General features: G+C 33.6%; 1 protein-coding gene across 5 annotated transcripts in view; it reads left to right on the top strand.

Annotated features, from left to right (window-relative positions):
• KIFAP3 (kinesin associated protein 3) overlaps window positions 1-16960 on the top strand; it is a 170061-nt gene that overhangs the window by 122303 nt on the left and 30798 nt on the right. For all 5 annotated transcript variants that reach the window (XM_033195193.1, XM_033195195.1, XM_033195194.1 and 2 more), the window contains exons 18-19: window positions 7097-7286; window positions 14527-14626. In XM_033195193.1, coding sequence (XP_033051084.1) covers window positions 7097-7286; window positions 14527-14626 — 290 coding nt within the window. The remainder of the gene's footprint in view (window positions 1-7096; window positions 7287-14526; window positions 14627-16960) is intronic.

The following is a 16960-nucleotide window of genomic DNA, read 5'->3' as shown; positions in this document are numbered from 1 at the left end:
GTCTCAAAGCCAGGACACTAGCCAGGGTATACTCCTTGTGAAAAGAAGTATTTCAAAAATGAAGAAAAAACTCTAATCCTAGAGTATTTCCACAAAGGCTTTGGATAGGTTTTGATGACATACCTTAGCTGTGATTCAGCTGTGACATCCCTGAGTTCTCATAATTATTTTCTGATATGGGGCTGGAGGTAAAGGGGAGTGAATAATAAGAAGGGACTAGAGATTGGTGGATGTGGTTGAGAGAATTGATTTTAATGATGTATGTTGATTAAAATTTTTTGACACTGGGTTTTCATTTAAGAATTGCTTGTTAACTTTTTAAAAGAAACTCCTATCCTACCAGTATTTTTCAGTTATTGGGGATAGTTATTTCAACAGCTTTATGAATTCATGGTATAAATCATCATTTTTTATTTATAGAATGTTAGAGCTTAAGTAAGTCTTAGATTTGTTTCATTTTACAAATGAAGAATCTGAGACCAAGAGAGATTAGAATACCTTTAAAAGGTTGCGTAATTCAGTTAATAGCAGAGCTAGAACCAGAGCCCAGGTCTCCTGACTCCTAATCTAGTGTTCTTTATATTATACAATACCATATTATTAATAGCTATAAATGCAGATGCTGAAATACAAAGAAACTCACTTTGCCATGGCTACTAAACTGTAGTCATTGAGGCTTCCCAGAGCACATAGAGAAGATAGAGATTCCCAAATGATGGTCCATAGGAATATGATACAGCAAATTGTCACTGAAATGGAAAAGGGAAAAATATTAAAAAGGAAAGGTTAGTCCACGAGGGGGATATAATGTTGCTAACATGTTTTTACTTTGAGATGTCTTTACTTTGAGATTCTTTCTCACATTTTTTAGTCTGCAAATGACCCTTCTTTAATAAAATAGGAATAGTAGGTGGCAGTTGATTTACTTTTAATATTTGTCCCCAAAATGTGCTTTTGAACCCTTCCTGAAGTCCAAAACCATTGTCTTAGCCTATTAATTTACTGTACTTGGTAAATAGAATCTCAACAGCCATAAGCTAAAATATTTCATTTTCAAGAAATCTGGTAAACCTTTCCAGAAACATAAACATAAGTCAGCATTATACAGCAAAACAATGCAATTTCATTTGATTCTAAGTAACATTTACTACTAAGGAAAAAGAGAAGTAAAAATGTTTTAATGAATATTGTGTTCCTTATGGCGTATTTCATTCTAAGATGCTTTATTTGGTAAACAGTTGAAAACCTGAGGCAACATTATCACAAAGTAGAGCAAACTTTTATGGCACAAGTCCAATATCTTAATAATGTTTCATACTTAGCCTGTAAATGTTTTAAACACATATTTTAAAATATTTTCCAAAGTTATCCATTAATATTGGAGTTGAGAAAGTCATTGAAAACTGGGCCGGGCGCGGTGGCTCAAGCCTGTAATCCCAGCACTTTGGGAGGCCGAGACGGGCGGATCACGAGGTCAGGAGATCGAGACCATCCTGGCTAACACGGTGAAACCCTGTCTCTACTAAAAAATACAAAAAAATTAGCCGGGCGAGGTGGTGGGCGCCTGTAGTCCCAGCTACTCGGGAGGCTGAGGCAGGAGAATGGCGTGAACCCGGGAGGCGGAGCTTGCAGTGAGCTGAGATCCGGCCACAGCACTCCAGCCTGGGCGGCAGAGCGAGACTCCGTCTCAAAAAAAAAAGAAAAAAAAAAAAAGAAAACTGGTGGGATATAGTAGTTATTGTGGTTCTATCTTGCTGAAGTTTTTATAGGTATTTTTCTTGTAATTTTCCATTTTCAACAATGAAAATATTACTTTTATAATCATGAAACTCCAAATATTATTTCAGAGTTATGTTATGACTGTTTAAGACTTTAAATGGAGAAACTTTTAAGGCTTTCATACTGTTAAGCCGAGGGTTTTTTTTGTTTTTTGTTTTTTTTGCCATTTTCCATCTATGATCTGTAACAAAGAACCATACATACATATTTAATTTCAAGGCCACCTCTTATGAAAACTCTGCTTGCCAATGTAGTAGATTCATCATAGTAGGATTCTGGAATCACTGTTAGATCTTTTGCAGGATATAATTTTCAATATCCTAAATACACAGTTTGGTATAGAGTAGCGTGCTGTGTCATATTTCCTGAGAGAAGAGTTGTTTTGCTTCTTTTTTAGAGCTGAGAAAATAACCATGGTATTTTTACTGTGATCCTGTAAACAATAATGCATGTTAATTAGTATGTTAGTCATAGAAATTAAACCTATTATTTTATAGTACAAAATGCTTAAAAGTTAGAATACAATTATTTTAAGTAAGAGAATGATAGTACAATCTATATCATTGCTACGATACTTTTTAGGCTTATAATGTCAAGAGATGCACTGGTTGTATGCAGTAATTCAATCAAAAACTGATAAAAGAGAGGTGAAAATTTTAAACGAATGTGTAAGGGCGGTCATTACATTTGGTGCTAGGTTCTGTACTAACTCACTGTCTTAGAAGATCAGTTTTACCAAGAAAGTATCAAAAGTTAGCCATGGATGCTTATGGATATTTTTGGTTTGTGTGTTTGGACTTTTGTCAGATAGATTTGATAATCTCTTTTTAAACTGAGCCTTGTATGTATAAGTTTTTTAATAAGAATAATGATGTGAGCTCGTAGGGTGATCAGAAGGCCAAAGTTAGAAGGGCAATTGTTTATGAAGAAACTTCTTTGTTACACATTTTTACATTTATTAGATATATTTTTGTTATTGTTAGGATATTCTTAAAAGAGGGTGTGAAATGATAACTTGGAGTAAGCAGGATTTTTGTTTTTGCAAAGCATTACTTCCTAGGCTAAATACATTTTATGGAAATGTAGTTTAAGGATATTGTTATTTTAAATATTACCTACCTCTGTAACATTTCACAGGTATTAGTAGGAGTCAAGTTTTACTCTTAGTGGAGTAGCAGACCCCATATTTTATATGCTTTGGGCACTTGACTGAATTTTAACTCCTGTTCTTACACCAGGAATGAATATGCTTGAAATTTAAATTGCAATGAAATCATCAGATCATATTATTTTTCTTTCTTTTTCTTTGAATAAATACCTCTTCGTTCAGATAATTCAATTAGATTTAAATTTTTCTACCAAAATGAAAAATTAGTTTTATGCCTCTTCCCAAGTGAAACAAGCTATTATTCTTTAAAAAAAAAAATTCAAATTAGTTCTGTATTTAATGTGGACTTACTAGGATTTCTAGTATTTTATAAAGCATATTCTGAGAGTTTTGGTAACCTGTAACCAACTTTTTTTTTTTTTTTTAAAGCCAATTAGCATGAACAATTTCTTGTCCACATTATCATTTTGCTTTTTAATATATTAAATGTCTTACCCCAATGGATAAATTTATCCTTCCTTTCTACTGTATGGTTATGTGACCACTCTTTGTAATTATCTGGCCATTTCTAATATGACAATATCTTTCTGCAGTTAACTTTAATTGAGCACATACACAGACACACATGGCAACAAAAAGTGTACTCTTGTGAAGTTATATGAATCTTAAAGAGGTTCCCAGTTATATTTAGCATTTAGGCTAAATAACTTTTAGCCTATGTTATGATCATATGCCTATATTACACAATGAGGCATCGCTTGGTATTTTATTTAAGTTTGGAAGCCCAAAGTGAACCACAAAACTGCTTGTAACAACATCTCTGTGCATATTATTTTTCAATTCCCTCTTTCCCCAAAACCCTCCCAAGTATGGCCAGCTCAGTAAGAGCGTGACTGAGAATACGATGGGATAATATACTTACCAGACCAGAAGGTACTTCTTCCCATATCACTGCTTGGTCAAAGACTTCTTCCCATATCACTGTTTACTTACAAAATCTTAGAGCTGAAAGTTGTCCCTGGGGGTTATTTGTTATATTCTCATTCAATGAAGAATCCATTTTGCAGGAACCCTGAAAATATTCATTTATCCTCTGTTTAACTGCCTCTTCCACGTTGCTAGCCTGAGGCTTACAGTGCTGTAGTAGCCACAGCCAGCTGTGTTCCCTGGATCAAGTTACTTCAGTGTTCTGGGCCTCATTTTCTCATTTGTAAGATGTTGATAATTATAGTACTTATTTCAGAGAGCCGTTACCTGAATTAATTAAGGTAATGGCTAACATTTATTAAGTGTTCTCAATATAAGTTATCTAAATACTTTATATGTATTATCTCCTTTTGGCAGAATAATTTGTGTGTGATCAGTGATTGGGTGGTTGTATAAATTACTATCACATTCAGTCACTGTGACCACATCAGTAATACTAAGGAGATATGGCATTTGGATTTATTATTTATATCTGAAGAGTCAATTTCAAATATAGTTTAGTATGACAGATGTAACTGAGGTAAAGATCTTCAGATGTTTAATTATTAAAACTATCAGTTGAATAAAAAATGTCTTTTTTTACATAATGTTTATGATAGCTCTTCATTTTATGCAACTTAATTTTAAATAATAATATTAGGAAATAGATTGACGGCTAATAGAAATGTTAATAGATAACTATTAGAAAAGAAGTCCCGGTGGCTCACGCCTGTAATCCCAGCACTTTGGGAGGCCGAGGCAGGCAGATCACCTGAGGTCAGGAGTTCAAGACCAGCCCGGCCAACATGGTGGAACCCCATCTCTACCAAAAATACAAAAATTAGCTGGGTGGTGGTGGCAGGCACCTATAATCCCAGCTATTCTGGAGGCTGAGGCACAAGAATCACTTTAACCCTGGAGGCAGAGGTTTCAGTGAGCTGAGATCGTGTCACTGCACTCCAGCATGGGTAACAGCAAGACTCCATCTCAACAAAAAAAAAAAAAAGGAAAAAGAAAAGAAGTCCCATTATTGTGTATATACCCAAAGGAATATACATTGTTCTACCATAAAGAGACATGCACGTGCATGTTCATTGCAGCACTGTTTACAATAACAAAGACATGTAATCAACCTAAATGCCCGTCAACAGTAGACTGGCTAAAGAAAATGTTGTACATATATACCATGGACTCAGCCAAAAAAAAGAACGAGATCATGTCCTTTGCAGCAACATGGATGGAACTGGAGGCCATTATCCTAAGTAAACTAACACAGGAACAGAAAACCAAATACCACATGTTCTCACTTATAAATGCGTGCTAAACATTGAGTACACATGAACACAAAGAAGGGAACAACAGACATCAGGACCTACTTAAGGGTGAAGGGTGGGAGGAGAGTGCAGACTGAAAAACTACCTATTTGGGTACTATGCTTATTACCTGGGTGACAGTCTGTACACCAAACCCCCATGATACACAGTTTACCTGTATAACACATCCGCACATGTATCCCTGAACCTAAAATAAAAATTAAAAAGAAAATTAATCATTTGGTAGCAAAATTGTCACTAGCAGTACTATAGTCAAAAAATATCCTCTACCTTCCCCAACTTCAGTTGAAGGGAGCGTCTGTGTATTTTTTAAATGTACAGTATAGAACATACAATCTGACAACTGATACTGCTGGGATTTGCTGATAATGTGAAACTTAAAATTGAACAAGTTAAAATTTTAACAAGAAAATTACAATTATAATTACATTTATTATAAAGTTACAGATTTTATTTTTATATCCCAGAAATGTGTTCTGTGATAGTGATTTTGATTTGAGTCTCAGCTTGAGTTGAAATTGCTTAGCATTTAACTAAAATATGTATTTGGTCTACCTCTTAGATTTTGTGATCACCTTAATAGTGCTATTACCCTACATCCCTCTAACTCCTTTTTAGACCACTGTAACCAAATGTGTTTAAAGATATGACAGAGGAATTTAAAACCAAGAACTCTAACGATGACATGAAATATCTGAAGCCCTTTATTTTGTATCCATGCTATCATTTCTGCTGTCCATAAAGCAATACACTAATCAGTAGTAGCTGCCCCCTATGGGACAAGTAGAAGATGGAGAAGTTCTGCTGTAGCTTACAGTTATTTGCCTATTTGTCCTTCAAAATCATTCACCAAGAACTTTCTCTCTGACAGGTGTTACAGATACACCTGTCAGTGAATAACCTAATCTTGCTCCATAGGAGTTTATGATCAAAACAAAAAGCATTTAAAGAACTAATTACAACTAAATAAGATCATTAATTTGTGGTTGGAACAAAAATTAAATTCAATTCTGATATTTGTTTTCTGTAGTAAACCATTTTAGCAGCTAAAATAATACTTAATAGTGCTTTCCCCCTAGTGTTATCTAGACTAAAAGATACAGCAAAATATGCCATTTTATGCTAACTACCTGTCATTAGTGCCACAAATGTAGTTGACTCTTGAACAACACAGGTGTTAGGGGACCAATCCCCCTACACAGTTGAAAATCCATGTATAACTTTTAACTCCCCCAAAACATAAACTAATAGTCTACTGTTAACTGGAAGCCTTATTAATAGCATAAACAGTTGATTAAAACATATTTTGTATATGTATTATATACTGTATTCTCACAATAAAGTAAGCTAGAGAAAGGAATATTTTAAAGAAAACCATAAGGAAGAGAAAATATATTTACTATTCACCAAGTGGAAGTGAATCATCATAAAGGTCTTCATCCTTGTTGTCTTCACATTGAGTAGGCTGAGGAGGAGAAAGAAGAGGAGAGCTTGGTTTTGCTGTCTCAAGGATGGCAGAGGTGGAACAAAAATCCATGTATAAGTGGACCTGTGCAATTCAAATCCATTTTGTTCCAAGGTCAAATGTAATTACAGTCACAAGAACTCTTTGGAAACTGAAGTCTTACTGCTTGCTTAAATTCTGGCAATATTTATGTAATAAGAATTTATGAAATTTGAACTTTTCTAGTGTTTGCCATTGCCATTAGTAATCGATAATACAAACACAAACTTCTTTATGTATGTAATTGCTTTTCGTTGGCTATTATATAAAATAATTCTGAACTGGTATTTTTAATGCTTCCTCTGACCCAATGAAGGCCCCCCAGAATTCTCAAGAGATAAAAATATTGCTGTCTGAGTGCCAAGTGAGTTAGCTTATATAATAACAGTTAACTGTTTTCAACAGGAATATGATGAAGAATGGGCTAAGAAAATTCAGAGTGAAAAGTTTCGCTGGCATAACTCCCAGTGGCTGGAGATGGTAGAGAGTCGTCAGATGGACGAGAGTGAGCAGTACTTGTATGGTGATGATCGAATTGAGCCATACATTCATGAAGGAGATATTCTCGAAAGACCTGACCTTTTCTACAACTCAGGTGATAACCAAAGGGAAAATAAACAGTTTATATGCTATGAATAGAGATTTTAGTCTGCCAGCCTTGCACATTCCCAAATTTAATAAGCACTTCTTTTACTTTATGAATGGTCTTCTGCTAATGATTTTAGATGTAACATCTATATATAAAAAGCAAACCTATTAACTTACCATTTTTTTCCAAGTTAGTCTTTAATGGAATCTCCATAACAGGCTGTAGCCAGGAAAATTAATTGTTCTTAGAAGTTTATTACTTGCTAGAATGTGTAACTTAAATGGACAACTTCAAGATTTCTGACTTCTGTTCAAAAATGTAATATTCATTTTTCTTCTGCATTTATTAAATGCATAATTTATTCATCTTTTGTTTTCCAAGGTATTTAATCTTAACAGTTTAATTTTGCCATGGTTTTGCTTTAGTTTCAAACTACCAAGCTCTATATGGTAACTTTGGGGAAGATTTAGATACTTTAGAGCAATTGTTTATTCTTTCTAAACTATGCTAATGTTTTCAAGGTAAAATTTAATATTTATGTAAATCTTACACGTATTATAACCTTTTTGATTCTGCATTACTACCTTTTTCCAAAGATGAGTTTGACACAAAGATTGCATATTCTAGCTTTCACTATTTTGTACTGTTGCCAACATTAATATTACTTCATTGAAGTCATTTAGTTGAGAAGGAAAAGATTTCTATAATAATTAAGATCTCTAGCAAGTTCAAGATAAAAATCATTAAAGTGATTATATCTGAATTAGTGACTCACTTTTTTTACCATGTATTTCTACTATGCATTTAGTGTTCTCAATATATGTTCTCTAAATATTTTGTGTATTATCTCATTTTATCTGAACAATTTGATCAATGATTGGATGATTATGTAAATTACTATTACATCTGATCACTGTACTCACATTAATAATACCACTCACATTTTCATTCATGTGTTTTCTTAATTGTGTATTGTGCAGATTTTCCATAGGTATTATGTATTATTTTGTATTTGGTATAGATATTTAAATCATGGAAAACTTATGCTTTACTCTGAAAATCAAATAGATTTCTTCCTAACTGAACTTTACAGTAGTTATGAAATGTTGCTTTGTGTTTCAAACCAGATGGAGTAGATCATTAATTTCAACCAAACAGAATTTCTTAGTTCAGTAATGGCAAACAGCTGTTCCTTACATATTCAGTATTCATGAAGTAAGATGATGTAAAATATATATGATATGAACTTTTTTGTTAATAGAAATCAGAATATTCTTGGAATCAAGTTTCTTGCTTTGAAGGTTGATAGCTACCTTTCATAATGAATCAATTACCAGTTTCCAAAACCAGATAAAGCTATTAACCACCTCAGTATTCATCATTGTTGTTTTAATACAATTAAAATTTCAGAACAGATTTCTAAAAAGTTATACTACATTTCCAAAATTAAATTAACCTCTTAAAGTGAAAATCCTAAATATTTTTCTGATACTTTAAAATGTATAAGTTATGCTTTTGTGAGAAAACAGTTATGTATATTTTCATATACCAAAACTTAGAAACATTTAGTTTTTTTTAATCTGTAGCCTGATGATATGATAGACATTTGACAGTAGAAATTACATGCTGTGAGTCTAAAACTAAATTTCTTATAGCAAGCAATTTTTTTTAGTTCAGTAATTATTTTACATACATCATTTTCCATGGATAGTCCAGGGGCTAAATGAATCTCTGTAGCATTTCTTGATGTGTCTCATGGAAATCTAGATAGTATCAGCCTCCTTTCCTTTATTGTGTGTGATTGTATCATCAAAAAACATCAGATAAATGTATACTACTGCAGATTTGTTTGAATGCTTGAGCCATGTTTTTAAGCCTCTGGGTCTTCCTGAAAATTTAGGCTGTTTCTGATAAGAACAGCTTTAGCGGCTTTTCAGTCACAGAGGTTAAACTGAGTGGCTCGTAATTCCCTGGGTCTCATCTTTTGCTTTAAAATGAAATGGCATCTGCTATTTTCTAGTCATCAGCATCACTCTCTGTATTTTTAGACTATTTAATAGTCAAAAGTATATGATTCTCCCATGTTTTAAAAAAAAAATCTTAGTATTATCATGTGAAATACAAAACTAGCATCTCCTTTAGTTACAGTATTTTTTCCTTAGTCTAAAATTATTGTGATTGTAGTCACTAATTAATGTCCTTTGCTATCATGAAAATGAAGCTGTTTGCTTTAGTACTTTTACCCATAGAGGAAATATTTTGTCATTTATAAAGCCGTATTGCTACTGTATATATCTAAATGACTTTTTATTTTTTAATTGTTCTTCATTAATTGTAGTGAATCTTACTCTTAGTATGCAAATATATTACTGGACTATGAAGCTGAAAAGGGTTTGTTCTATCTCAGGAATATTGTAAAAACCATAGTTTTCATTTACCTATGTATTTCTGTGATGTGTCTTGTAAAGTATAGTCAAATAAATTATTAATAAGATTTATCATTTTACTTATTTCTTTTTCTCATATTCTACACTATTGACATCTATTTTCTCCCATACAGTCACAATTTCACCTTAGTTCATATGATATGAATTTTATATTATTGTACCCAATATTATGTATTATTATATTTTATATAATAAAAATATAATTTTGATATATATTATTATATGTCCAATATTATATATATTACTGTGCCCAATATTATATTTTCATTTGACTTTAAGAAATAAAAAGAGGTCGGGCATGGTGGCTCACAACTCTAATGCCAGCACTTTGGGAGGCCAAGGCAGGAGGGTTGCTTGAGGCCAGGAGTTCAAGACTAGCCTGGTCAATGTAGTGAGACTTCGTCTCTACCAAAAAAAGGAAAAGAAAAAGAAATTACCCAGGCATAGTGGCATGTGCCTATAGTCCCACCTACTCAGAAGGCTGAGGTGAGGGGATTACTTGAGTCTTAAGAACTCTGGATTGTAATGAGCTATGCCAGTCATGTGTCCCCACTAAGTTCAGCATCAGTATGGTGACCTCCTGGGAGTTGGAGACTACCAGATTGCCTAAGGAAGGGTGATCTGGCCCAGATCCAAAAAGGATTAAGTCAAAACCCCCAGGCTGACCTGAGATCATGCCTGTAAACAGCCACTGCACTCCAACCTGGGCCAATTATTAATAGCAAGCCCCTGTCTCTTTAAGAAAAAAGTTGGCCAGGCACGGTGGCTCATGCTTGTAATCCCAGCACTTTGGGTGGCCAAGGCAAGTGGATCACTTGAGGTCAGGAGTTCGAGACCAGCCTAGCCAACATGGTGAAACCCCGGCTCTACTGAAAATACAAAAATTAGCCCGATGTGGTAGCCAGGCGTGGTAGCACACGCCTGTAATCCCAGCTACTCGGGAGGCTGAGACAGGAGAATCGCTTAAACCCAGGAGGCAGAGGTTGCAGTGCAGCAACACAACAGCCTGGAAACAAAGTGAGACTCCATCTCCAAAAGAAAAAGAAAAAGAATTAAAAAAAAAAAAAGAACTGTATTTCAGTAAGAATATATGATATACAAGATAATATATAAGAAGATATTGGCCGGGCGCGGTGGCTCACGCCTGTAATCCCAGCACTTTGGGAGGCCGAGGCGGGCGGATCACAAGGTCAGGAGATCGAGACCACGGTGAAACCCCGTCTCTACTAAAAATACAAAAAAAAGTTAGCCGGGCGCCGTGGCGGGCGCCTGTAGTCCCAGCTACTCGGGAGGCTGAGGCAGGAGAATGGCGGGAACCCGGGAGGCGGAGCTTGCAGTGAGCCGAGATAGCGCCACCGCACTCCAGCCTGGTAGACAGAGCGAGACTCCCTCTCAAAAAAAAAAAAAAAAAAAAAAGAAGATATTGAGTTTTTGTATTTTTTTTAATTCACAATGTTTATAAGCCAGTTTTTTAAAACTGGCTTTCAGAAATCAGAAGGTTGATAAATTACCTGTATTGACAACAAATTTGCTTTGGTTTCATCACTGTTCTAGTATATGCTCTGTTTTGTTCATAACTGTCTTTATCATCTTACTTGGGGCATCTCAGAAAGGTGTACTTTATAACTGTGGTCTAAAAGGTTTTATATAATTGAGTAATGTAAATGTGTATAATACTCTATAGCTTAGAGGGTTATGGTGTATATCATCTGTTTTCCTGTTTGTTCTCTGGTCATTTAAATGTTACATGAAATACTTTAGTTCCTTGTTAGTATCTTTGAAACAACAAGTTTAGAGTAGGAATTTAAGACGCTCCTAGATTTATTTGGAGAATAAATAAGAAGCTGTGATTCTTTTTTAATATTTCCCTAAAGGAATTAATTTTGGTGGAACAATGTTAAGAAAAAATAGATATTTTCAAAGAAGTTGAGGTGCTTGAGATGAGAGGCTTTAATGGAATTTTTATACCTCATTCTAGTAAAGAAAGATTACTCATATGTCAGAGCTGCCTAACTTTTGTCAAGCCTTAAAGGGCACTGTAGAAGCTGCAGCTTACTGAATCAACCACAGTGTCCTAGGAAAATTAAAAATGAAGTTGGGCACTATAGCTCACACCTATACTCCCAGCACTTTGGGAGGCTGAGGCAAAAGGGATCTCTTGAGGCCAGAAGTTCAAGACCAGCCAGGGCAATACCCGGTCTCTAAAACAATTTTTAAAAATTAACCGGATGTGTGAGGCTGCAGTGAGCTGTGATTGTACCACTGCACTCCAACCTGTGCAACAGAGCAAGACCCTGTCTGTGTCAAAAAAAAAAAAAAAAAAAAAATTCAGAAGTATAAATTTACTCTTTTTACTCACATAAGAGTAGACTTATTATATTATTGGACTAGTTGTATTCTGAGTTTATAAAATTTCTGGCTGAATCTTTAAAGTACAAAATTTTTAATTTGATCTCTATTTGATGATTGCCCATTTTCTAGTGCCCTGTATTCTGTTTATCCTTTTGCTACTCATTGTTCCCTTTGAAGACAATAGGCATTCTGAATCAAAAATAAGATGTTGAGAATTTGGTCAGATTTTTACTTAATTTCTGCCTAACCTGGATCACTTCACTATGTCATACTTTATAAGTATATAGCTTTTTACATAATTCATGTAACTTTTCATTTGTCTTTATTTATATCTGAAATATTTCTTAGTGTTAAATTCTTTTATTTTAATTGGCATGCCAAATATCTCTGTGTGTATTTTCCACGTGTGGCATATAATTTATTTTGGCATTTTACTTAGCTTTGTTCCTCTAAAATTGGCAGGTTTCTTAAACTCTGATTCTCAATTCTTTGGTTTTAATTTAACAGAGGAACTTGTTGATTTTTATGTTCTTAACCTTGTTAGTTTTAGCCACTTTCACAAAATCCTAGACATTTTTAAAAAGTTTACCATATAAAATCACAAATTTTTATATGTGTTTTTTTTACATTGCTTTACTGCCAGTCTGTGGTGTCTTGTCATTTTCCATGATTTCATTTTTTTATAACTTTTCAGTGTTTAGCTGGTCTTTTTGATTTATAGAAACTTTAACTTCTAGTGCACATAAAAACTGGATTAAATATTACTGACACTTTCAGTAGAAACTCAAGCAATCTCGTATTTTAAAGTTAGTAAATAGGACAAATACCAAAGGCATCCATTAACAATTTGACAAATAATAATATGTCATTAATATATGATGTGTAACAAATGGATATATGTATCAAATGAGTAGTATGGGAGTCTTATGGAAATACAAATTACCCCACTTAATTCGTTTGCCAACTCTGTTACTTAGTTTTACCATTCACTCAATTTTTAAGACCCTTACTCCTCAAACAGATTTCGTCATTTAACTCTTACCTGTCTTTCCAGACTCAAATCTGTTACACTTCTGCCTCCTTCCCTCCCAAGTAGAATTTTCTGACCCCTCTATAGCTTTTACTGCCTCCACACTCATTTAGTACTTATATCCATTCCTTCTGTGTATCATTTATTATAAACTACATTTTTAATTGCATCTTAAGTGTTTGTCTTCTATTTCACTTAAACTAAAATTCTTAAAAACAGAGATGTTATGTATTGTAAAATTATATATTTCCCACAGGACCTAGCACAGTATTATGCATGTGCTAAGTATAAAATTTGGTGATTGAATAATTCGCCTATACTGTGTGCCAAATGTATAAACAATGTGGTGGGTATGACCTAGCTAACATTTATCTGCAGGCCACTCAACAGCCCAGCATACTTTCAGAAAAGGAAACTTTGAAAGGCCTCAAAGCTATCCAAATAGTTATTACAAAAGCAATATACTAACGTATTTGTTCTATGCATTGAACAACTCTGCAGCCATCACTTAAATCTTTTTTTCCTCAGATTCTTTTTATTCTTAACTTATTCATAATTCTATCAAAAATAGGTTATCTAGATTCTTAGATTGGAACAAATGAGAAAGTAGCATAACTATAATCAGGAAAATGTCTTAACAAATACTTAAATTTAGGGAAAGAAGCACTTTATAAGCAAAGAAAAATAACTCAAAAAGCATACTAGTATAGAGCTATTTAGTATGGGTAATCAAGTATGTCTCATAACCCTAGGGACTGTACAATATTTAGTATTTATAATGAATATTGAAAAATCAAGAAATATTTATGTGTAGTATATCCTTTTAAGAATATAAGGAGTGTAAACTATATGAAGATTTCTAATGTAAGTTTGTGCATGTATTTTAATGTTTGGCACTTAAACTGTCAAGTATTGCTTATTTAGAAATTCACTTATTTGGTATATCTGATTCCCTAATCACGCTATACTAATAAAGCTGTGAAATACAATAAAGTATTACCTTTCACCAATACCAAACTATTTAATACCTCCTTGCCTATATTTGTTTTGTTTCCTTAACCTGAACCATCCTTACTGTCTGTCCCCACCTTGCTTCCCTTCCTTATCTTTTTCTGTCTTTCTTCTTCATAGAAGACCATAAGCCTGCTTGAAGGCAGAGACTAATTCCTCTCTGTACTCGTATAGTACCAAATACATCGTAGATGCTCAATGAATGTTCAGTTATTGTGCTGCATTATTGTGAACCAGTACTTAAAGTACATATGGTCGTCTGTTCACACTCCCGGAGAGAACAACATGTCATGCTAACATTTTTCTTTATAGATTAAATATACAAGTTATTTTCATATTGTATTGCTTGATAGACTGGTTTTTCCTTCACATGTGTTTTACTGGCTACCATTTTTTTTCTTTCTAGATGGATTAATTGCCTCTGAAGGAGCCATAAGTCCCGATTTCTTCAATGATTACCACCTTCAAAATGGAGATGTTGTTGGGCAGCATTCATTTCCTGGCAGGTAAAGTTTTCCAAGAAAAATCTAATGTGTGGGATCTGTTGCGTTTGGAAAGCTAAAATTCTCTTCGCTCTCCATTTCTCTTCTTTTTCATTAAGAGGGGAAAAACACCCTCAATCTTTTCAAGGACTTGTTTGTTTGATTTTAAAGTAACTTATGAAGTCACATTTTCTGTATTTAAAAAACGGAGATCACAAGGCCGGATGCTGTGGCTTACGCCTGTAATCCCAGCACTTTGGGAGACCAAGATGGGCGGATCACGAGGTCAGGAAATCGAGAGCATCCTGGCCAACACTGTGAAACCCCGTCTCTACTAAAAGTACAAAAAATTAGCCGGGCATGGTGGCGGGCGCCTGTAGTCCCAGCTGCTCGGGGAGGCTGAGGCAGGAGAATGGCGTGAACCTGGGAGGCGGAGCTTGCAGTGAGCTGAGATCGCACCACTGCACTCCAGCCTGGGCGACAGAAGGAGACTCCGTCTCAAAAAGAAAAGGGAGATCACAGATCTAAAAGAAAACATGCTCTTCAAGTTGGAAAATATAGATTGTCTGTTGACACAAACAATACTTTTTCCTAATTAACGAATGCAGATTGTTTCTGAGTGTTTTCCAAAGCCATTAAAATATAAAATGAGAACACAAGACATGTATTTTAACAATTACCAAAGACATAGCTGTTTTTAAAAAGTTGGTGCTTTTATTAAATTGAAAACTTTTCCTCCCTAGATGGCATTTGCATAAAATATTTAAGAGGAAAAAAAAGTCAGGCCAGTATTGTTTTGCAATTATAATAAAGTTCCCCACAGCATATATCCAGCTTTATTACATAATGATATAATAGATTTTAAAAATCTCGCCAGAAAGTATAAATAATATTTTCCTCTTCATATCATTCCTAGAGTTGTAATATTTTAATTAAGGCTGACAGTTGACATTTCACATTAAGCTAGTCCAGTGAACAGATAGTGTTATTTTCCCTTAAGTCTATTAATTTTTTCATTAAATTATTAATTTATTTTTTCTTCTAAAATTCTACTTTTCATTAGGATAAGTTTATTCTGTATGTAAGATATGTTCATGTATTTTTTTAAATGAACAATACAGTTGCGACCAATGTGCGATAACTCTTAATGATCACTTGTAATGCTATTTTAATCTAATACTAATTATAATTTCAACCATTATCGATTATCCATTGTATATAATCTGTTTTACAAATATTCATCTTTTTTATTTTAACTTGCACAGCAACATTTTAAAACGAGTATTGTTATATCTGTTTTACTGATGAAGAAATCACAGCTCTAAAAATTCAAGGTTAACTGACAAATTCACACAAGTAGGATGATAGAGCAAAAATTTGAACTCAGGTATATATGTCACCAAAGTTTATGTTCTTTCCAGTATAACATGCTGTCTCATTTGGAGGAAACAAAACATACTGTAGTGATTTTTAAGCTCTTTTGATCACAACCCACATTAAAAGAAATACCTTTCATATTTGAACTTAATGCATACATACATATTTGTTTACATACATGTATCTACCTATATATATGTAAATGTTTTACATATATGTATCTACCTATATATATGTGTAAAACAAAACTTGCTTAAAGTGGTACTCTACCTGTAATACACAATGATATTTTATTATATTCCATTTCCCGTTTTAAATGCAAATTGCAACCCACTAAATTGATTTTACAACTTGCTGATGGTCATGACCCAAAGTTTAAAAGCATGGTGGAAAATCATAGCAGTATTACATGAAATATAATAACCTTATGTGTAGTTCAGTGTTCTGTAGTGTAAATAGTAGCCCTTTAAAAATTGTTTCATCTGTGTACTAGACTGTCATAGTAAGAAACACCTTGCCTTAGGAAATAAAAGCTAAACATGGTTAAATACTAGAAAGCATATGGCTTTTGATTACTTCTGATGCTTCTGGCTTTATTAGCTATAATTATTTAAATAGAGGCTCTGTTTAATCATTATAAATACTGTATCAGGTGACAATTTACTGTACAAATGTTTTCTGAAACAATTGGGAAAGGAGAAATGATTTAGATATGTGATCTTAATATTTATATTGAAACATTTTGCTTATAGCGTTTATAAGATTATTCTGCCATTTATGTTTTACTTTTAGCAAAACATTATTTTTGTATCTCCTGCAGATACTGTGAATCTACAAAAAACCAACTGCTATAAATCATGCATTACTTGAGAAAGACTTGCTTTTATTTTTTTATTTAATTATGTGACTTTTTAAAAACTAAACATTTTCACTAAAATATAGAAAACAATCCTTTTTTGCTCAATTCAGCAAAATCTCTAA

The sequence above is a fragment of the Trachypithecus francoisi genome, unplaced genomic scaffold (assembly GCF_009764315.1).
Source record: "Trachypithecus francoisi isolate TF-2019V2 unplaced genomic scaffold, Tfra_2.0 Lachesis_group5, whole genome shotgun sequence".
NCBI lineage: Eukaryota > Metazoa > Chordata > Mammalia > Primates > Cercopithecidae > Trachypithecus > Trachypithecus francoisi.
The sequence above is the reverse complement of the archived record's forward strand: the minus strand, read 5'-3'. Positions and strand labels throughout refer to the sequence as shown.